The sequence below is a fragment of the Adiantum capillus-veneris genome, chromosome 5 (genome assembly GCF_014529385.1).
Source record: "Adiantum capillus-veneris isolate H3 chromosome 5, ASM1452938v2, whole genome shotgun sequence".
Lineage (NCBI taxonomy): Eukaryota > Viridiplantae > Streptophyta > Polypodiopsida > Polypodiales > Pteridaceae > Adiantum > Adiantum capillus-veneris.
Genome location: NC_140935.1, coordinates 169,847,066 through 169,870,937, shown reverse-complemented (window position 1 = coordinate 169,870,937; position 23,872 = coordinate 169,847,066). Strand labels below are relative to the sequence as shown.

The window sequence follows — 23,872 nt, the reverse complement described above, 5'->3', positions numbered from 1 at the left end:
CACAAGAAGGGCCATATTACACAATTTAACAACCAAATTTTGATTTGAGACAGTTCACCCTCATTTAATGACAAAGGCTAATTAGTTCTTCAGAAGTTTCATTGAGTTTTTGAAGACTTTTTTAGTTGAGATTCTATTAGAGATATAAGGAAGACTTTGTCAGATTTTTCCAGAGCAGGTAAACATGGCTGACAATTCATCTTACTTCACACAGATCGCTAAAGAGAGGCTAACAAAGGAGAATTATAGTGTGATATTATAGATGGAAAGTTTCATTATGGGCAAATGTTTATGGGATTATGTTTACAGGTGATCAAGTATATCGGGAAGTTGAAAATGAACCAAATGAGAAGATGTTGAAGCACATGCACATACAAAAACTAGATGGGGAATTTTAGAAAGGTAAATTCATTGGATTCCATTATGTGTCGATCATTTTTTCATGCCACATTTGAAGAAGTTTCAATTACCTATACAGAAGCATGGGAGATCCTTGTTGTGAGATTGAATAACACAAACGAATAGCCACAAAAACGTTCATTTGAAGTAGAGGTCACATTGTGTTTGGTATGGAGATTTCATACCATAGAAATCAAGCAAATACCTGAGATTTCACCGGCATAAATGTCAAAATTCCAAACGACGACTTAGTATGAAACGGCTTGGAGCCAAAATATAAGTCTTTTAATACATCAATTTAATTGGAGGGAACATGCAATATTTTGATGAGTTGGTTAGCTTCTGTTTGCAACAAGAAGAGTTTAAGTTGGGCAAGTCAAGCCATCCTATTTCACATAGCAATTGCAACAAGAAGAGTTTAAATTGGACAAGTCAAGCCCTCCTACATAACATAGCAACTTTAATTATTGCGTTTTACTCATAGATCAAGAAATCGTAAAGGTGGAAGAAGAAATTATGGTCGTGGAAACAATGGTGGAAGAAGTGATTGGAAATCGCACAATCAAAGCTACAATGATTACAACCATAAAGGTAGGGCGAGAGCCCATCCCTACACACGCAAGCATGTACATGGTGGTGGCAAATTCATACACCCCTAAAGAGATGGCTATTGCAATGAAAGTCATATCTAAAATCATTTTTAGAGAGAATGCTATACACTCAAACTCATGCCATGGTAGAATCAACCAAGGTGGTGGCACCATGGAGGAAAACTTGTAGGATATAGCTCCCATGATGGTAATCTATATGATAACAAGTCAAGCAAACAATTGTTTCCAATGATGCATGTTAATGGTAGTATGGTAGATCCACAACATATAAACGATTGGTACTTGGACAATGTATATGCTTTTCCTCCTACTTACAAGATTTTCATCACGCATGCGTTGGCCCTTCTTGGTGCCACCCGTACACCTACCAAAAAGGGATCTTAGGCACATCTAGGAACTTTCCATGAGAGCCCTTTGCCCATCTTAGACATGTTCTGCCCTTTAATATTTTTAGAATGAGGGTTTACTTTTGGTGGTGGCATTTGATAGGATTATTTGCCCAACCTTACCCTATCTCACTATATATGTGGCCTAGGGGGCTCCCTGTCCTCCATCTTGTGTCATTCAAAGAGTTACCCATCTTAAATCAATTGGTCTTTTCATTGCGAATGTATAGTAGTTAGAAGACATTGGATGGTGACAATGGCCTACATATGGTGACAATACAGGGTTGAGGGGCAATGAGGCTGCTCCATGCAGAAGTTGAGGTAGGGACAATAATTCAAGGATATGACAACAATGTACGTTTTGGAGATACAAGCAAGCTTCAAGGTTTGTAATCTACCTCGACACCTCCATGCCTATGCATTTGCTTGGTTGACACAACCAATCTACGGGGCAAGGCACGACTTCCGTTCCTTATTATTTTTGGGGAGACAATGTGTCGACTCTCCACCATACTTTTGTATGGTGCTTCTCTATGAATAAGCTTGCCAACCTTTTTGTCCATCTCTCTCTCTCTCTCTCTCTCTCTCTCTCTCTCTCTCTCTCTCTCTCTCTCTTGCCATTGCCTCTTTCCTCTCTCCTTGTGTTGCACACTCTGACATGATATCAAAGCATCATATCCTCCATGTGTTATATCTTCCATCGCCCATGCATGATGGAGACCCTTCTAGAGCATTTTTATCACAATCGCCTTTACTACCCTAGTGTTTTCAATGTGCAATTGCTGTGAATTTTGGTGATAGCCCCGCATTTGCCCCTCTCTTGCCCTAGATGGCTGGGGCTCTCCCCATTCTTTGTGGTGACACATGCAAATACTACATCTGCTCATATCCAAAGATATTATCGAAACATAAAGAGTACATACATGCAACGAGTCACTAATTGTTGATAATGCTATGTCAACAACCCTACATATCTTCAATACAAGGAAAAAGTTGATGAGATTCAAAACCTCGTATATGTTCAATCCATCTAAATAGGTCTTGTACAAATTTTCAGTCCATGGATCATATTGACAATAAGGGCAAAAAATTATCTTTGTATCATAAAGCAATCGAGAGCTGAGGAGAAGAGTAGCAATAGCAAAATAGCGATCCTCCCGAGCCTAAATCTAGATGACCCCTCTACACCCCCCCTGACCCCCCCCCCTCCCAAACCCCACCCACACCCACACATACACATTACATAAGTTAATACAATATCTAGCTCTCTCAATTATACACTCTACATGCAAACAAAAGAAGCTGGGGCTCAGGGGGCAGAGGATCTACACCCTTCATTCGGCCTCCATTATCCACCAGAATGCACCTGCTTGGCCGTGCCACCTCAGCTGCTGTCGTAAAACTGGAGACAAACTGCAATGACAGCGATCGCCCCCTCAACTATTGGAATCGAAGTTGTACTGTACTACCCACGTGTCAGCAGGCGGAATACCTTGTTTAAGCCCCTGATCATGCTGTCACTGATCATCAACGACGACAAACTCCTGCTACCCTGTTGACTATGCCTTCACTGAACTCCTGCAGCGGTGTCACAACCTCCGGCTATCCTCTTCTCTATGATCAGTACTGGCCCCCTTCGCCCCGACACTTGACAACCGGGAATGGTCCCTTGCAGACCATTCACCTAGAATCCATGCTCCCGCCCGGCTCCTGGCCTCCACCGGTCGCCATGCAATCGCCTGGATTCCAAGCAACGGTCAGCAAGGGACCATTCCCTAGACCATAATCTATGCCATGAGAAACAATCCAAATCTCACGCACATTAGAACACTAGCGAGCTTAGCTTACAAGTAATGAGAAGTGTGCTTCAGAGGAAATATAGTATGCTTTGCATTGAAAGTTCTGGTCTTAAACCACATACTTGGGGACTTCATACTTGCTACAGCCTTAGCTTAGCATTTTCGCAAGATAAGGAAAATGAATCATTTCCAACTAAAAATTGGTCTAGCTAGTCAAAGAAAAATTTGAAGGTGCCAGTGAAGTGATTTGAGAAAAGACAACTTTCTCATGCATGCCTTTGTTGAATCGACATGCAAAGCCATAAATGGAAGAGTTTGGCATACGGCCTGCAATAGTTTATCCATGCACGGATTATTCTTGCCAACAGCAGACAAGGCCAATTCCTCTACATTAATTTGGAATGGAACATGTGCTCTCATCACCTTCTACCGAAACAATTCTGTTGAATTATCATGCCCATTGACCAACTTATGAGCCAGGAGAACTCGATAGAAGGTGGGAAATGAAACTTCCACAAGCAGTAAGCTTTAAGCCCCTTTTTTGGTGAGGCGAAAGTTCAGCATGTTAGACTTAAAGCACTTCATTATAAGGAGTGAATCATACAGCAATTTACTAAGTTGAGGGCATAAAGGGTTCCATTCTCAGATCTGTAAAAACGACCCTCTTCCTTGCAAATCAAAGTTCAAGTTGACACCATAAAATAAACTTCTTAATTCTAACCAGTCAAAGCTGGCCCTTACTAACCCTGCTATCCGCATATTTTATAGCTGAATATTTCAAAGTGTACACGCAGAACAGTAGCAGATAGTGCAGTTAAATAAGCACAAGATTAGAAACCTACATTCTGCATTACAATATTGAGAAGCAAAGATAGAATCTAACTTCTTGTAAGACAGCAAAATGAGGGTGGCGTGAGAACAATTAGATTGTGACAGCTTGTATAAGGCACTGAGCAATTCATTCATTCACCCGGACTCCACTCAAATTCCAGCTTAAAGGAAGTCTCCATCTCCTGTGCCAATGTATAGATACCCTTGACCACAGGGGAAATTCAAAATCATCTTCTAGGGGTTCATCGACAGGACCATCCATGGTGAGTGGCAGCCACACATATCTGGAGTCCTTCAAATCATGAGAATTCCACCTATCTGCCATGAATAGAAACAAATCTTGCAGACCAGGCAGAGGCAGGACGAAAGTGCCCTGCGAGAAAAAGGTGGTTTGCCTAAAATCCTCATTACCTCCCATACAAGGATTGCCTAGGGTAACCCATGGACCCAACATTGACTCTGCTGAATGAGCCAAGGCTGCATTCGGTGCCCAACCTGTGCAACCAGACGTAATCATATAATACATACCCCTGTGCTTGAACACAGCCGGGGCTTCTCTATGCATTCCCACCATAATACTCCTCATTTTTCTTTCCAAATTTAAATAATCATCTGTTAAAACCCCTATATGCAGTTCACTATTGTCTACAGAAGAATATACAAGGTAGGCCTCTCCATCATCGTCCTTAAAAAGAGTCATATCTCTGCTTTCATAGGCATGGGGTCGGCCACTGTAGAGGTAAGTAAATGGCCCTACTGGAGTTGGACTGATAGCCAAACCAACCGAGGCCTTGGAATAGTTTGCAGTGTCCACGTGCATCCACATCACGTACTGTTTGGTCTTATCATTGAAGATCACCTTGGGCCTCTCTAGCACATTGCTCACATACAGATCATGAGACTTGTTGACTTTTTCTGCACCTAAGACAATACCTTCATTTTTCCAAATCCAAAGATCCTTTGAGGAATAACAACTGATACCTATTACATCCACCTGGAAAAAAAGACACGAGAGAAGCAATTTGGTTAACTGGTTGACATGTGGATCTTAAAACTTTGCAAATCTCATTGAAATGAACAGCTAAGGACCTTTTCAAACACATTGACAAGACAAAAAACGAATTGCGTATGATTTGGTAGGGTAGCCATGGCACTACAACAAGACGATGTGTCAATGCTGATGTGGTAGCAGGATGGTGTGGCACCCACTCTAGCTTTTCCTGAGATGACCACAAGAGCATTTCTTTTAGCCTAGTTGCTTTTGTAAAACATCAAGCAGTGCTTTTGGCAACCAGAAGCTAGAAGTGGCTTGGGCGCCAGTTGTAAACAAATTACGTCAGTGGGATCACAATATGATTGTACCCATTTGTTTGCAGATATGATAAAGAAATAGTGCAAGGATGCCTGTTTAAGGCCAATGCTTCTGAGACGGTTAACTTTGCCTCTCCAGTATCTCAAGTAAAGTGTTGTTTCACGTTCTGATTTGCTACAGTGTTTCCACCGCCTGTTTCCTTGGTATCAAAACAAAGCACCAATCGATTGTTCTTCTCAAAATAGTTTGATCCAGATAGTGTAGCAATCCATCATGGAAGCAGCCCTACCCCCCAATTCCAATCACTAGGATGAGGAGTGAGAGAAAGTGGAAGTGGAAAATGAAGTTGAGGAAGAGGCAGCAGAGGACCAGTCTGAGACTCAGCACTCTACACCTGCTGGGGACTAGGCTCGGGAAGCTGATGTCAGCATCATCTTCTCATCTAGTCCGAAGTGCTCGCTATGCAAGGTACATGCAGATACAGCTGATAAACAGCATCATTGTACCATGGACGGGAAAGGTGAAGGCGACCAAGTCTTCTAACAACAAGAAGGGGTTCCAATTCCCTTACCAACTGGCAGCAGCAACAGATGCATCATGTGCATGGGGATTCACCAATGTTAGAGATCAGGCATCTCTTTGGATTCGTTCAATCGGTCCCAGTTTCTCCCAGGGACAGGTGATAGGGAGTGAGGGTTGTTTTGTGGCTGTGCCCAACCAGTGTGAGGTAGTTTTCTCATGTCAAGATGTGTTTAGCCATGTTTAACCTTGGGTTTTGGCTTGATTCCATGGCCATTAGGATCCTGCAGGCTGGGGATATTTTTCCCAGTCTTGCTGGTATTTCCCCCCCCCCAGCCCTATGGGCATCCGGTGCCCTTTTCCCCACTCTCTCCTATTTTACCCCTATTTTCTAGGGTTGTGGGGGCTGGAGGAGTGGGTCGGGCAGCCAGCCTTTGGGCATATATATGAGCAGGGCGGGTCACCTCTTACAACATAGCAGTAGAGCCTAGAGCGGGCGCCCTCCCTTGGGTGCCCCAAAGGGGCCTGTAGCAGATGAGCAGATGGATGGGCAGCCAGCATTTTTGTGGCAGATCAGCCCAGCATTTATGCTAGGCAGATCAGTCCCAACATTTTTCATGGGCAGCAGTTGCATTGTTTGGAGACCATGGACACATTGTCTAGACGGCCTCGGGTAAATGCAATTACTTATGTGCATCACCAGGAACTGGAATCACTTCCGGATTTGTCCGAACGACCCAGACTTCTCCTCCATTTGGGGCAAGTTACAAAACTGAGAGAATGAATATCCCTATTCCCTGGATGGTTACCTCTACTGCAATGCCATTGAGGAAGAAAATCATGGACGAAGCACATGCTTCGCCTTATGCGGGTCACCAAGGTATTCTCGCTACGACCTTAGCATTGGAAAGATATTTCTATTGGCCAAGCCTTAAAACACACATCGATCAGTATGTCGAGGAATGTTTGGTTTGCCAAAAAAAGTAAAGTACAATCAGCATAAGACACCAAGGTTACTCCAGCATTTGCATGTGCCCGATCAACCAAAGACTTAAACTAGAAATGATGCAATATGGACCATTCTGAACAGATTTAGCAAGCAAGCTCACTTTATTCCAGTCAAGAAAACAATCAAAGCAGATCATATGGCTAGGATTTTTCTAGCACGGAGCTTTAAGCATCATGGATGCCCAAGTCTATTGTGAGTGATCGAGATTCTCCCATGACAGCGAATTTTTGGCATGCTTTGTTTGATATTCTTGGCACGAAGTTGGATTTTCTTTTGCATACCATCCCCAAACGGATGGGCAGAGTGAGATTCCCAATTTCACAGTGTTGGATGTGTTGAAATCCCATGTGTCGGACAAATAGTCTAAATAGGAGAAGTATTTGCCCCTTGTCGAGTACGCGTATAACAATACCGTACATTCGTCTATGGGGAAGGCACCCTTTGAGATTCTTTATGATAAGCCTTTGCTTCCACCGATCCTTTTAACTAAGGATAAGATATTTGAAGCAACGGATGAGTTTGTCCGGGATATGGACATTGCCTATGGACAAGTAAGGAGAGCAATATTACGCTCTCAGGAAAAGCACAATAAAGTTGCAGACAAGCACAAAAAGGACCTCTCACTTTACAGTCATGTCAATTGGTCTTACTCAAGTTTGAGAGGGCAAGACTAAAGAAACAAGCCACATAAAGGAAAAGTTGTAAAACTTTCCAATCGTTATTATAAGCCGTTAAATATAATTGACCAAGTGAACGATGTGACATTCTGATTAGAGCTACTGCCTAATTGGAGAATGCACAATGCTTTCCATGTTAGTTTACTCTGGCCATATGTAGGACCGCCTCCAAGTCAGCCTATTGCTGAGGAACCTCCTGAGGTTGAGGAACTAGAAGAAATACTCCAACCGGAGCATATCTTCATCATCAGGAGCGTGTCAAACTCGATGATGCGAAAGTGTAGAGACCAAGGAAAGAGAGAGAGAGAGAGAGAGAGAGAGAGAGAGAGAAGAGAGAGAGAGAGAGAGAGTGTCCTGAACCGATCAACCTTGGCAATGAATAATTGAATGCGTAATACAACGGAGGCAAGGGGTTGCATATATACCAACCTCAATAAATTGCCCTACCCAGACTTTGACAAATAAGTAAAATAAATACCTAAAAGCCAAAATAAATAATGGGTTCACATTGAGCAATTCACTTGAGATGCCAAAACTCTAAAACCCTCTCTGCAGCTCATAGTGGACATAAATAGTGAAACCAAGTCGATGAAGAAGCTACCATGGGTACCCCAACAACACCGGTCATGTTGGATACACCTCGGATTTGCTACCCTCAACTTTGTACCCTAGAAGAATGTCATCTTGAGCATCGGTTGCCTTTTTAGGAAATTTAAACCGTAGACCACACTACGTCCAACAATCCCAATTCGTGAACTGTGAACACATCACGTCCAAAAAATTATACTCCAAGATAATGAACTATGGAACACATCGTGACCATGATCCGACCAACAACAATAAATTGGTGCACTCATCCATAGTGTTTTAGATACGTCTAATTGGTTCCCTGTTAGATGCATGTGCATTGAACTCCGACCTACGGGTTTAAACACCGATAACTTGAACTTCAACACAAGGGTCCAAATTAATTTTACCAAGCACTGTTTGCCCCTCTCTGCCACTCACAAGCCTCTCTCTGGTTGAAGCTGGAGGCGGCACTCGTCTCCATGTGACTAGAAGGCGGGAGTCCGTGCCAGTGTAGACTCCACTATTCCAGTAGCCTCTTTGTTGTCCTTCCTTGAATCACTATCACTGCTTTCCTCCTGATGCTTGCTTTTACCTTTGTCCTTTGTAGAATTGTTGTCTTTGCCTTTGGATCTGCAATCCTTAGCCAAATGACGACACTTTCCACAATTATAACAATGGTTCTTGGTCTTCTTTCTGAAATTCGAAGCAGCAAGTGCTTCCTCACCTTTCTCAGAAATCTGAATTTTGCCTTGATTTATCAACAAGGCTTCCTCCTCAATGAGAAACGAGTTGAGATCATCAAATTCTAGCTTTTCCTTCATGACTTGTAGCCGAAGTGTCCTAGACACTTTTTCATACGCCTGAGGCAACTTCGTGAGAACCAAAGCAGCTAACTGTGTACTCGTTAGCGGACTTTTCATAGCCAATAGTTGATCATGAATAACTTTAGCCTTCATGAGAAATGATTGCATGGAACTTCCTCGTGGAAATTGGATGGCAAATAACTGTCCAAGAAGGGTGATTGCTCTCATCATAGAATCCTGATTGAACCACATATCGTTGGCAGTCTTCAAAGTATGAATGGCTGGAGAAATGTCCTTTGTAAGAGATTCCGCAATGGCCGACGTTACCTTTGCATTAGCTGCACCTCAATCGACACACAATTTGATATATTCATCATCTTGCAAAGGCGGGTGTACCTATTGTTGGCATCCCTCATGGGATGGGGCTCCGAGCCGTCGACAATATCCCATAAGCCTTTCTGTGAGAACCAGAGTCGCATGATCAAATTCCAATAATAATTGCCGTTCAATTTGTCGCTCGCAATCGAGCAAGGGGGGGTCATCTTGCAATCGATCGAGCAAGGAAGGGCCATGTTGAAATTGCAAGATCTGAAAATCTGGTAATCCTTCTCGCACTCCAAGGGTGGCCGCACAAACCAAGCAGCAAAATCTCCAAGCTGATCCGCTCCTCTGCACAGAGAGCTCCACACGAAGTGGGCTCCGCAAACTCTACTATTCCTCTCTTGAGCTCCAATCTGCTCGTTTAAATCTCCGCTCAAAGCGCGTGAACCCCTGTCACTTCTCCCAAAGCCAAAAAAAGCTTTCTCCAATGCCCTTAGCTTGGGTGAACTACACTCTCAACACAGCCAGTTAGACTGTTGAAACGCACCACGATAGGAGGGGGGGTGTCGACGTCGTCAAGGGATGCAAGGAAGGGAATGCGTTCTAAAACGCATGGGGTAGAGGAGTGAGGGGTTGCCTTGCAGGGGGAGACTCTGTCGTTGTCCGCCAGCACACAAGCTAGCGTTTTAAAACGCAAGCTCTCGATAGGTCACGAACTGGCCAACAAGGGGGGGGGGGGGAGCATTCTCCACAACGACAAAGGCATTCAAGACACTCGATGACGAGGGGGCATTTGTAACAAACTTGGGCACCCCAAGTCTAGAATTTGTCGCGACACAAGAGAGAGATTCACTTAAAACACTTCACAGACAAATCACAGTTCAATTGAGTCGACACGGCCCAACGTAGTTCCATGCCAAGAGAGATTGGCTTCAAAGACTAGTGCCTCTTTCGGTATTTCTTTTTGTATTAATCTTTGAGCAAAGTGCAACTCCCGCGGGTCCTCAGCTCTCAAACTCTGCGTCCAGATGCCCTGAAGAGTGAGGCCCTTGGGCTCCTTTTATTCTTACAAGGGATGCCAAAAGCAGAGCCCCAAAACCAATTAAACTCAAAAGCAATGTCCCAAAAGCAACTAGCTCCAAAAACTGCCAAAAACAACCAGCGTAATTTTCGAAATTCCGTATAGTATGCCACGTTAGCATTTCAGCGTGAAAAGCGAAAATTTGTATTGATGGTCCACATGGCATGTCAGCGTGTATTTCGTACGTCCGTACAGCTGTCGTACAGCCTGCCACATCATCTGCATGTCCGTGGGTGGTCATGCCACGTCATCAATTTGTGATATACCCCCCTCTTGAAAGAATTGTAATCGCCCTCGATTATGCCTGCAAAACACGCAAAGGCCATAAACCAGTTCAGTAGACACTGACTCTAAGTACCGACACACTAGACATGACACATCTAGCACTTGTACAAAGACAACAATCACATCACTTCACATGACATCACATGACAAATCAAATGAATCACAAAAAAATTCATTCCAAATATCAGACCATGACTGCCAGCGACGTATTTAGTAATCGCATCTAGATCCATCCAGGACCTCACTGATGTTGGATTAACTAATCCTTATTGCGATCATGTCTATAGAGATTTTCAAGACCGAAATATGCAATCATTTCGTCTTTCAGTTTCTGCACCAAACAAGTCACATGAGAGAGTACACATCATTCATGGTCAATTTCGGGAATTCCCATTTCATAAAGTCATACAACAGAATACTGTCAGCACAGCAATACCCCTCAAATCCAAAGAAAAATCAGTGACTCTATTCCATCCAGGTAATCTGTGACAAAGGAGCGGAGTAACTCCCCTCTTGTGTAGTCCCGTCTGCACCAGATTCAACCGTGCTGACCCACGGGATCTTTCAGAGTAGATGCAGCCAACCCGAAAGCCTCAAGGTAAAGTTCCAAAATCTGAGGAGTATTTGCTAGGTCCTCCTCTTGCATCCACTTTGCCTCCAATGCCGAATAGTTCTTAAATTTCAGTAAGAACCGCCGAATCACTTTACCTTTCACTTTTCTTTCCTTGTGTGCCAAAAACTCTTTTGAAACGAGTATCTCCTCACTCTTTCACTTCGGGTTGCTCATCAGACTCCCCATGAACTGACACCTCACCCTTAAAGGATTTCAACAGACTCACATGAAATGCATTGTGAATCTTCCAAGTATCTGGCAACTTAAGTCTAAAGGATACATCATTTATCTTTTCTTTGATCTGGAAAGGGGCATAATATCTCATGCTAAGCTTTGGAAAAAGCCGCTCCTTTCCCTTTCATTTCCTTGGGCGTGCCTTCTCAAAACAAAAGAGCACCCAACCATCTTCCTTCAACTTCAAGTCGCGTAGATGTGCATCCGCTGCCTTTTTGTGCCATGCTTGAGACTTCTCTAGAGCCTCTCGAACCTTGGCAAAAGCAATGTCCAAATCCCTCGTATACTGATCGGCTTAAAAAATATTGTCTTTAGCGCTTAGAAAGGGAGGGACCTTCTCAGTACCTTCGATTACCTCAAATGGTGCCTTCCCCGTCAAAGAGTGAATTATGTTATTGTAGGCAAATTCCACCAAAGGCAAATATTTTTCCCATTGAGTCTTCTGATCAGAAATGTAAGACTTCAATAAATCCAAAACCACTAAATTGGCTATCCAGATTGCCCATCTGTCTACGGGTGGAAAGATGACGAGAACTCCAACTGTGTGCCAGTGTTCTCCCAAATAGCCTTCCAAAACAAACTCGTGAATCGGGGAACTCTGTCGGAGACTATGGTCTTAGGCATGCCATGTAACCAAAATATGTGAGCAATGAACAATCTCGCTAAATGGTCCGGCTTGACTGTTTTCTTTAGTGGAATAAAGTCAGCTTGCTTGCTAAATCTATCAATGACAGTCCAAATGCCATCGTGCCCACTTTGAGTCTTCGGGAGATCAAAGATAAAATCCATAGCAATGCTTTCCCAGGGGCGGGTGGAAATGGGTAAAGGCTGTAGAAATCCCTGTGCCTTATGCCTGTCAAACTTGACCTTATGGCATACTAAACAACTGCCAACAAAGTCGTCCACATCCTTTTTGAGTCTCAGCCAACAGAAGTAACGCTCCACACCCTTCAAGGTGGTATCGATGCCGGAGTGATCCGTAAAAGGTGGACAATGGCACTCTGTCAAGACTTTTTTCCTCAAAGGCTGTGTAGTACACAACATCGTTTTCTTCATTAAGTAGCCATCCCATATGGAATACCCTGGAACTATCTCCCCATTCTATATCCGAGTAAAAATGTCGGTAAAGTCAAGATCTGTGGCGTATTGGTCAACCAAATCCTCAAAAGCTTCTGTGATGAATCGCGGAAATAGCCAAAGACTAGGGGCTTCTGAGACAATGCATCTGCCACTAAATTTTTTTGTACCTGAACATGGACAATCTAGAAGTGAAACTGTGACAAGATGTTAGCCCACATCATCTGCTTTTCCGAAAGCTACTTCTGTGACAAGAAGTAGTGTGGACTCTAATGATCTGTAAAAATTGTGAAATCGGCTCCGAGTAGATAGTGTCACCACTGTGTAAGAGCATGGATCACTGCCAATAGCTCTTTCTCATAGATCTGTGCTACTAATTCTGGCCTTGAAAACATTTTGCTTTCATAAGCAATCACATGGCCTTCTTGCATCAAGACCGCTCCCAGACTATGACCACAAGCATCACAATAAACTTCGAACGGCTTTTGCAAATGTGGCAAAGCCAACACTGGTCCAATAGTCAATCTTTCTTTAAGTGTCTCAAAAGCACTCACCTCTGTCAGTCCCCACGAGAAAGGGACTCCTTTTTGAGTCAATAAATGCAAAGGCGAAGGTATCTCTGCAAACTTCCGAATGACCCGCCGATAATAAGAGCACAAGCCCAAAAAGCTTCGAACTTCATGAACATTCTTCAAATCAGGCCAATCGCGAAGAGTCTCAATTTTGGTCGAGTCCATCTGTACTCCTGTTACTGAGACAATGTGTCCGAGGAAATGTATTTCAGGCAAAAAAAACTCGCTCTTTTTGGCATTTATAACCAATCTATGCTTGCGCAATGCCTGAAAGACATGTAGCAAATGGTGTCAATGCTCTGCTTCATCCTCGGAGAAAACTATAATGTCGTCAAAGAAGGTGCCAACAAAAGACCGATACTCTCGATAAATCATATCCATCATTTGATTGAAAGTTACTGGAGTATTTGTAAGTCCAAAGGGCATCACCAAAAATTCATATAAACCAAAGCTTGTTCGAAAGGCTGACTTGTAGATATCTCCCGGAGCAATTCTGATATGATGATATCCACTTTTCAAATCAATCCTTCTGAAACAAGAGGGTCCCTGAAGTCTGTCAAGAATATCATCGATCCTTGGAATCAAGAACCTGTTCTTGATGGTGATTTTATTGAGAGCTCCATAATCAATGCACATTCTCCAGGATCCGTCTTTCTTTAGTACTAGTAAAACAAGAGAGCAGTAAGGTGATGTACTAGGCTGGATGAGACCCTTTTCAAGAAGGTCTTTCACTTGGTTCATGATTTCTTCATTCTTAGCTCGGCTAACACGATAAGGTGGCCGGTTCGGTGGTGTGCTTCTAGCTATCAAGTCAATGGTGTGGTCCTCAGCACGAGATGGAGGTAACTCGCCTGGTAGGCCTTTTAAGAAACAGTCAACATGTGTGTGCAGAAATTCTTGTCGTTCTTTATCCAATTCACACATGTTGGTTCGTTGTTCATCATTTAATTCTTTCAAGAGATTGAGTAAACAAAAAGACTGGATTTCATTAATTTCGAAGTGACCCCGATACAACAGGGACAGACTCGCCCTTCAATTTTACATCAAGTACAATTTTCCTCGCCTCCTCATTCATCAAAGTCGCTTTCTTGGCCCGATAGTCGACCATGGCGTTCTTCTTGTGGTACCAAGGGATTCCTAGGAGGACATCGTACCCTTCCAAAGGCACGATATAAAAGTCCTCGTGCCCTAAATACCCCTGACAATGCAAACGAAATTTGCCAATGACAGGTGTAATGGCAACATCCCGTCCGGGCGCCGCTAGAACTGCCTCTGCCGGTGGCCCCATCTTGTCGGGCGTAATTTCATGTCGAGCCGCAAATTTAAGTGAAATGAAGTTGGCCTTGGCTCCTCCATCAAAGAAAATGAGGGCTTCCTGATCTTTTACTTTGCCCCATGTGCAACAAAGTTCTGTACTTTCGTCCATCTGACTCAGGTCGGTCCCCATACAATCCGGTACCAATCCTGCCTTTATCTTTCCTTTTCTGCCACGTTCTTCTGCTACTCTAGAACTCTCTAGTCTTTCTTCTGATTGTCCTCGTTGTGCCTTTTTGGGGCACTTTGCGAAGATGTGTCCTTGTTCCTCGCAACCAAAACACTTCCTCTCTTTGAGATAGTCAGCTCTCAGTTTTGCAGTCAATCGGGGTCGTGCATCCTTCTTTTTCTGGGAGTTCTTCTTTCTATTGTCATTTGACGAGTTCTGTCCAGTCCTTTGTGTCAAAACTTCATCAGTGGAGTAGGTCAAGTTACCCGAATGTATCGAGAATCCCCGCTTAGCATGTCCCGTCAGTTATTGTACGGACTCGGACTTTTGCTCAAGGCAGTAATCTCGGATCTATTTGGGGAGTCCGCAGCAAAACTGCTCAATTTGCTCCTTGAAAGTGACCTTCTTAAACAAAGAGGTCGGTAGAAAAGAATCCCAAAATCTTTCACAATATGCATCCAAAGTGTCACCCTTGGTCATCCAAAGATGGTTCCAAGCGGTTCTCACATCTCGTTCGTACTCCTGGGTCAACCAAGAAGAAATCAAGAGCCGTTTGAACTTTAACCACTTGGTCGGGGCTTCTCTTCTCCGAAGAAGAGTGGACCACCATGTTCGTGCATTTCCCTTCAAGAACGATGATGCCCTCTTGATCTTGGAGTGCTCTGAGTAGTGCCCTCCAAAGAATGCTATATCAAATTGCTGAAAAAAGGCCAAAGCCTTGGGAGCATCTCGGAATCCTGAAAAGGATTCAAACTTCATTGGCTGTCCACCCTCTTTAAATTCCTTAGTCTCTTTGTTCTTATCTTTGAGGAAATCATATTGGTTGGCTTTGTAGAAATGTTTCTTCTTTGCATAAAACATGTGACCATCGGAGTCTGAACTGTCAAAAGATGACTCCTCAGTAGAACTATCAGACATTGGTCGGAATCTGATCTTCTTTGTCTTTTTCTTGTTCTTTCCACAACTTTGATTCTTGCTTCGCTTCTTGCCCTTTCTATCCTCCTCGCTCGAGTCGGAAGAGGAAGAGCTAGAAGAACTATTAGAAGAGGAAGAAGAGGAACTGGGTAGTCCTTTGAAACGTACATGCTTCTTTGGTTTTCGTGCAGTTGCAAAAGAAGATTGACGGCCCAAGTAACCGGTGTAGTCAGTCCCCTTGTTGCGTTTCTTCAATTGCTTCTTCGCGTCTAGAAGTTGATTAATTCGGATTTTGACGACATCATTGAGTTCCTCTTAAGTGAACATTGTAACAAACTTGGACACCCCAAGTCAAGATTCTACTGCGACACAGCAGAGATTCACTTCAAAACAGTTCACAATTCACACTTGAGTCGACACGGCCCAGCGTAGTTCTGTGCCTAGAGATATTGGCCGCAAAGACTGGCGCCCCTTTCGGTATTTCTTTTTGTATTAATCTTTGCTCAAAGTACAAGAGAGTGGGTAGGTGATCACTCTTAGACTCCGCGTCCAGATGCTCTGAGAAGTGAGACCATGCCCACTTTTTTATTGGTTACAAGGGATGCCCAAAAGCAGAGCCCCAAAAGCATTCATCTTTTAAAAGCTTTCAAAATAAAGCAACTGGCTCAAAAGCTGTCCCAAAATTCAGCCAACGTAAAATCAAAAATTCCGTATAACAGTGTCAGCATAAAAAGCGAAAATCCATACGGCAGACCGCGTCAGCACTGTTAGCGCTTTTCGCGCCGCAAAATCAAGAACCTACCACGTCAACCTGTCAGCGCTTGTCCGGGTCTGCTGCCACTCTGTGAGTGTCCAAGAGCATGCCACGTCACCCATTTGTGACAAACATCCTTGGAGTAGGAGGTTTCTTGATTGCCGGTTTTATTGGTGACTCAATGGCTTTCTGCCAATGAGTATGCCATCCATTGCGTGTCGGGTCAAAAATTTGGTATACTATGGATCCTTGGCAAACTGGAGCATCTCCATGAGTTGATATTGCATAGGCCGAGGTGGTCCATACTCGTTCTCTACTAGTCTACTTGAATTTTTTGTACCGCCTCTCGTTTCCGAGGCGGCAGGAGGAGTTGTCTGATTCTTTTCTGAATTCATGTGAGTCATGAGAAGAAGGATCGTATTTCTCGGTAGAAGAGAAATCGGCCGTGCTCTGATACCACTCTAACAAACTTGGTACCCTAGTCTAGAATCTGTCGGGACACAAGAGAGATTCACTTAGAACTCTTCACAGACAAATCACAGTTTAATTGAGTCGACATGGCCTGACGTAGTTCCATGCCAAGAGAGATTGGCCCCAAAGACTGACACCCCTTTCGGTATTTCTTTTTGTATTAATCTTTGAGCAAAGTACAACTCCCGCGGGTCCTCTGTTCTCAGACTCTGCATCCAGATGCCCTGAAGAGTCAGACCCTTGGGCTCCTTTTATTCTTACAAAGGATGTCAAAAGCAGAGCCCCAAAAGCAGTTAAACTCAAAAGCAATGAGTCCCAAAAGCAACTAGCTCCAAAAACTGTCAAAAACAGCCAGCGTAATTTTCAGAATTCTGTACAGTATGCCACGAGCATGTCAGCGCGAAAAGCGAAAATCTGTACTGCTAGTCCACGTGGCATGTCAGTGTAGATTTTGGGCGTCCGTACAACTGCCGTACAGCCCACCATGTAGCTGGTCATGCCACGTCATCAATTTTGACACGTTAAGTGCTGCCGACGCCAGCGTTTCAAAACACGCGCAGGGGCACTGGGGGCGTCGCCAAGGGACTGCTGAACAGCGTGCTAAAACACTGCAGTGAAGAAGAAGCGGCATCGGTGTCACAATTGGGAGCGCATAACAATTGTGCTAAAATATGCCGGCCGCCCACTTAATAAGTGGGCAGCCACTTAGAAAATAAAGCAACAAAACCTTATAAGTTTAAAACAATGCTTTTCACAACACTTCCCAGGCGTCCCTGGATGCAACCACATGCACAAATGCAATGCAGACATAGATTCCTCGCGGGAAAGCGTTTGCTTTTCCTAGAAAACTTGTTCAAATTTTTCGCCTTTTAAGAAAAGCTTCTCAGAACCCATCTTTATTCTTGTGCTTGCGTCTTTACGCGTATTCCTCTTTCCAGTTCAGATTTCCTCTTGACTATGGATATCCCCTTTCCGATGCACCCGTCACCCACCTTGTGACGCATCAGGAATACCCATCACCTAGTCCTTTCCTACCGAACTTACGGTACAATCCCCTTCATGATGCTCTATGTCACCCATCTATGACGCATCAGAGATGTCCGTTCCCGGATGGTCGGATACTTCTTTCCGATGCTCCCTGTCACCCATCCGATGTGACGCATCAAAAGTACCCGTTCCTGGTGGCCTTACAGATATTCCCGTTCTCAGTGCTCCCATCATTACTTTCAATGACGCACTAGGAATACTCTGTACTCAGATGTCTCCAGTGAGAAAAACCCTCACTTAAAATTCCAATAATTCATTTAGAATTATTTTCCTTGGTGTTCCAAGCGAGAAAAACCTCACTTATAAATCCAATAATTCATTTAGAATTATTTTTATGTCAAATAAGCCAATTTAGCAACATCCCTCTCACTTATAAACAGTTGTCCTCAACTGTAGAGCTCCAACTGAACTGCTGGGGAGAAGCCGGAAAAATTCCAAATCTTGTTCAATGGTGAGTTGAGCTGGTCCTTTTTCAATACAGAACTTAAAAAGTAAAATAAACAAAAATTTCATAATTCAATACTTACCTTACCAGTTCATGTCCTTCCTCTAGTACTTCGAGGATATCCTTCACCATTCATCAAACTTACGAGCCATGTAAGAACTCGTCATTCGTGTCTTTCCGAGAATCTGTTAACTCAATTCCACCTTCTCGATCCCGAGAAGAATAATCCTCCTAAAAATCAATTTAGGTCTATGTCATTGCGCATAACCTTGCGCTATTAGTCCTGAGGATATTAAACCTTTCTATCCTCCCACATAGGGCATGTAGAGAGCATTAAGCTCATGTGAATCTTCCTATGGCAGTCAAAGTGTGCCATCTTACCAAAGTAAGTTCTTATTCCGAAGCCTTTGCTTTGGGTAGGCCAATTGTTCTGTACCAAAGTTTCCTTATCTGAGACTCTGTTAACTTGATTCCGTCTTCTCAAATTCGAGAAGAATAATCTTCCTAGAAATCAATCTAGGTATCTGTCCTTGCGCATAATCCTACGCTGTTAGTCCAGAGGGTATTAAACCTCTTGTGTCCTCCCACATAGGGAATGCCCAAGTCAGAGAGCATTAAGCTCGATGTCTTTCTTTCACAATTTGCGATCACCTTAAAGAAGGTTCTTGTTCCGGGCCGTCGCTCAACGTAGGCGGACACGACGGCACTTCCTTCCAATCTTTATTACTTCCTTCCTTGCAAAATCTCAGGCAGATAGGATTCTAACCATAGCATTTTCTGAACATACGTTCAAACACGGTTCACAATAGAACGAACCCTCTTTGATTCTCAGAGACGTTCTCCTATATGTAATTCTTACAAACATAATAGTTCGAATTTATTCCAACAGCGTGTAAATGCTACTTGACCTGCTCATGGAGAAACATATACCGCAACCAAAAGTTGCTACTGTAATGGTAAAAGCACATAGCGTACTCAATGATCAACGACCATTAGAAAACCTCTTCTCCGTAGAGAAACTCAAATTCCTTCTACCGAGCACATCTGAAATAGAGATTCTTGTGTCGGAATATCCTTGCGTGCAAAAAGGCGCTCAAGAGAGTATAACAAACTCCCGTCCAGTTCCTTGGTATAGGTCTGCATCTTCGTGTGTTATCCATGTACTCAAAAGTGTACATAATTCTTAAGCTGTGTTAGAGTTTTGGTGAACCTGGGAAATTACCTTCCCTTTGTAAGATCCTTAGAGCGAAGACGCTCAACTTGACGATCCCTTGGCTCGATCTTAAGAGCAAAACCCGCTCATCAAATAATCTAGGATTTCAATCCTTGGATTCCTTGAGCACAGGCCGTAGTCGTCGCTTGTTCCTTCCCTCGTAAAGAGAGTGTCCATTCACTTGCGCGAAAAGCACTACCATATCTTCCCTTACCGGGTAGGGGGTGTGGGCTTAAAGAGTATTCAAGCTTAATGAAAGTTTTTCTTTGCTGGAAAGCTCATAATGGTTCCTTCATAATTTCCTACCCGCAGTAGGAGGTAATCTGTTCGAGAATTACCGGATACCAGATCAATAGTTGACCTTCCGGCTAGTTAAGCAAACCAATTTATCTCAGAAAACAATGTTTCAATTTGATCTTGCTCTCATAAACACTAGAGAGTGAGTAGTCCTAGTCAAACATAACCATACCTCGGGCAAAAGAGTAAACAAGCACCATGCACTTTATGATTTCCTCAAAGATGTAACTTTGATCAAAGACCTGCCCTCTCACTTGAAGTTTGAGGGTCTTCTATTCAAGAACTCGGGAGTTAGATTGAATTCCCTTACTCCAAACTTTCTCCGGATAGCAACGTATCCTTCAAGGAGAAATAACAAAAATTCGTTGTTTCTGTGTTGAATGGTTCTCGTCCCACTGCAGGGATTGTATTCTATGTACACTAAGGTGTACACTTTCAGCTTTTATTGCTAACTCCACCATCTGCTGCAAATCTTGAAGATGCGTTTCCAAAATTCGGGCAAAAGTCCTTTTTTGAATTTGTTCACCTTTCCTTCCTCAGAGAGGATCAAGAATGGAGCTACCTTGGCAAGAGTGAACCACTACTTGCTTTGACTCGCTCGTGCTCCTATTGGACAAACCAATCCCAATCTTCTTGAATGCCTTCCTCAAAGCGTAGAGGAAAAAAATTTGTCCGAAAATTCAAGCCTTGAATTGAATCCAAGTCTTGTTGTAAGTTCCTTGCAGAGCTTTGGTATACCATCAAGTACTTGCAATCCCCTTGAGGTGTTTGGTCACATGCCTCACCTTCGACGCTTCTCAGAAATTGCCATTTGCAAAGGCAACTTCAAACTGTCGAATGAAAGCAGTAGCTTTCGGGGCATCTTCCGTTTCGTCAAAAGTATCAAACTTGACCGGAGTGTTCTGAGGTCTAGAGAACTTCTTCACATCCTTCCCAGAAGGACGGGATTTCATGGCTATGGTTCTGGATTGACGTTCATGGATATTTTTTGGATTCTGAAGGATCTCGAGCATTCCGCTCCTTAGATTCTCTAGGTTCTTGAGCATCATGCTCTTGTCGCCTTCTCAGAGAATCCCAAGTCTTGTGTCGACTTCTTGCAGAGAGAATTTTTTTTTCCAACTTTGTGAGCTTTTCTTGCAGGGCTTAGGGTTCCGCCTGCTTACTTCTCTCTTGGCTTGTCATGGCTTCTTCTCGTATCTTCCCAGAGTCGTCCTCCTTTACAGAGAAAGAGAGGAGACCATGCTCTGATACCACTCTCACAAACGGGAGCGCATAACAATATAAAATATACTCGGATAAATAGAATTTCACTTAATACTGAAGCCAAAGGATATAAAGAGAAATAGATAGAGAGAGAGATAGAGAGTGAGAAGATCGACACACTACTGGGACCAGAAGATGGGCTGGTCCCCCCCCCCCCCTTAAAGAGAATCCTTTATTAGGGAGAATCTTTTTACAAGCACAAGAACCGGAGAAAACCCCTCTGTTCTGATTCTCTGACTCGATGGTCGTTCCTTCCCATAAGGGAAATCCGAGAGACGAGCTCTCAATCCTTTTTCCGTCTTTACTCGAAGTTGAGACTCCGCAGACAATTTCCAAATTCCGTTCCGGAATTTTCAAGCGTAGGCCAAAGCCTTCCCGCTTCTCCTTCGCGATGAAGTACCTGCAAACACACACGCATGGCGAATCCACAATAGATACCTGTCGCTCTTGCACGGGAAAAGCGACTTCCGTGCTTCGTAGTCTCGCGATCTCTTGCGTTATCTGGCGGCAGAGTCTTCTCTTACTGACGTTGGTAACTCCCTTTCAGTGAGGGCATGTGGTGCTTTTATAGCTCCTTGGCCACGGCACGAATAGCTGCTCGCGTAGAGATCGCGGCCGTTTTGGTTTTTTTGTTTTTTGTTTTTTGTTTTTTTTTTTGGCACTGCTATACCCGAAATAGGGAGAGAGAATTCAGTGGCTGGTTTTGTTGCTTTATTTTCTAAGTGGCTGCCTACTTATTAAGTGGGCGGCAGGCATATTTTAAAATTGGTCTGAACCTGCCCAAAAACTCAATAAAACCTTATAAGTTTAAAACAATGCTTTTCACAACACTTCCCAGGCGTCCCTGGATGCAACCACATGCACAAATGCAATGCAGACATAGATTCCTCGCGGGAAAGCGTTTGCTTTTCCCGGAAAACTCGTTCAAATTTTCCGCTTTTTAAGAAAAGCTTCAGACAGGTTCAGACCAATTTTAAAATATGCCGGCCGCCCACTTAATAAGTGGGCAACCACTTAGAAAATAAAGCAACAAAACCTTATAAGTTTAAAACAATGCTTTTCACAACACTTCCCAGGCGTCCCTGGATGCAACCACATGCACAAATGCAATGCAGACATAGATTCCTCGCGGGAAAGCGTTTGCTTTTCCCGGAAAACTCGTTCAAATTTTCCGCTTTTAATGAAAAGCTTCTCAGAACCCATATTTATTCTTGTGCTTGCGTCTTTACGCGTATTCCTCTTTCCAATTCGGATTTCCTCTCGACTATGGATATCCCCTTTCCGATGCGCCCGTCACCCACCTTGTGACGCATCAGGAATACCCATGACCTAGTCCGTTCCTACCGAACTTACGGTACAATCCCCTTCACGATGCTCTATGTCACCCATCTATGACGCATCAGAGATGTCCGTTCCCGGATGCTCAGATACTTCTTTCCGATGCTCCCTGTCACCCATCCGATGTGACGCATCAAAAGTACCCGTTCCTTGTGGCCTTACAGATATTCCCGTTCTCAGTGCTCTCGTCATTACTTTCAATGACGCACTAGGAATACTCTGTACTCGGATGTCTCCAGTGAGAAAAACCCTCACTTAAAATTCCAATAATTCATTTAAAATTATTTTTCCTAGTGTTCCAAGCGAGAAAAACCTCTCACTTATAAATCCAATAATTCATTTAGAATTTTTTTATGTCAGATAAAGCCAATTTAGCAACAGTCGGTCAAGAGACACTACATCGTTTTAAAATACACGTAGCACAGGGAGGGGAAGTAGGACACCGGCGACGAGAGTTCTTCTTCTTCTCCTCTGAGCAGCTCCGCTTCCAAAGATCTTCAAGCACACCACTCCGATACCATGTCAAAGCCTACGATGCGAAAGCGTAGAGACCAAGGGGCAGGGGAGAGAGAGAGAGAGAGAGAGAGAGAGAGAGAGAGAGAGAGAGAGAGTCTCCTGAACCAATCAACCTGGCAATGAATAATTGAATGTGTAATACAATGGAGGCAAGGGGTTGCATATATACCAACCTCAGTAAAGTGCTCTACCAAGACTTTAACAAATAAGTAAAATAAATACCTAAAAGCCAAAATAAATAATGGGTTCACATTGGCCAATTCACTTGAGATGCCAAAATTCTAACAGACAAGTCACTAAAGTCCAGAAAGATTACACAGAAGTATTTGGTAAAGTTCAAGAATTATTCTACTTTAGACGCTCAGTGGATGATCGAGTAGAAATTAGCATCTTATACCGAGATTCTCGAAGTATATGTACAAGCACTAAGGTTGAGAACAATTGTTTAGAAGCCCCAGGAATGTTCTTAAATAAACTATTTTCTTATTTTTCCGAGTAATTGCTATTCATTGAAATTAGGATATTTAAATGTGTACATTTGAACTATAAAGGTTAGAAATTGTACATCTACTAGAATTGATAAAAGCCATAAGGAACGGACAACTCTGATGTGTCATATGATTCGTGACATTAAGCACTTATTTATTGGTTACAAGGGATGCCCAAAAGCAGAGCCCCAAAAGCATTCATCTTTTAAAACCTTTCAAAATAAAGCAACTGGCTTAAAAGCTGTCCCAAAATTCAGCCAGCGTAAAATCAGGAATTTTGTAGAGCTGTGTCAACGTAAAAAGCGAAAATCCGTACGACAGACCACGACAACACTATTAGCGCTTTTCACGCCGCAAAATCCGAAACCTGCCACATCAGCCTATCGACGCTTGTCCGGGTCTGCTGCCACTCTGTGAGTGTCCAGGAGCATGCCCCGTCACCCATTTGTGACATACCCCCCTCTCGAAAGCATTATAATCACCCTCGATTACGCCTGCAAAACAGACATAGGCCATAAATTATCTTGGCAGACACTGACTGTT

The 23,872-nt window shown here is 43.4% G+C and overlaps 1 protein-coding gene across 2 annotated transcripts in view; it reads right to left on the bottom strand.

The window, feature by feature from the left end:
- Nucleotides 1-3,932: 3,932 nt before the first annotated feature.
- Nucleotides 3,933-23,872, bottom strand: part of LOC147458537 (uncharacterized) — a 43,699-nt gene continuing 23,759 nt past the window's right edge. For both annotated transcript variants that reach the window (XM_086513188.1, XM_086513189.1), the window contains one exon: nucleotides 3,933-5,020. In XM_086513188.1, the coding sequence (XP_086369314.1) occupies nucleotides 4,154-5,020 (867 nt within the window). In that variant the 3' untranslated portion in view covers nucleotides 3,933-4,153. The remainder of the gene's footprint in view (nucleotides 5,021-23,872) is intronic.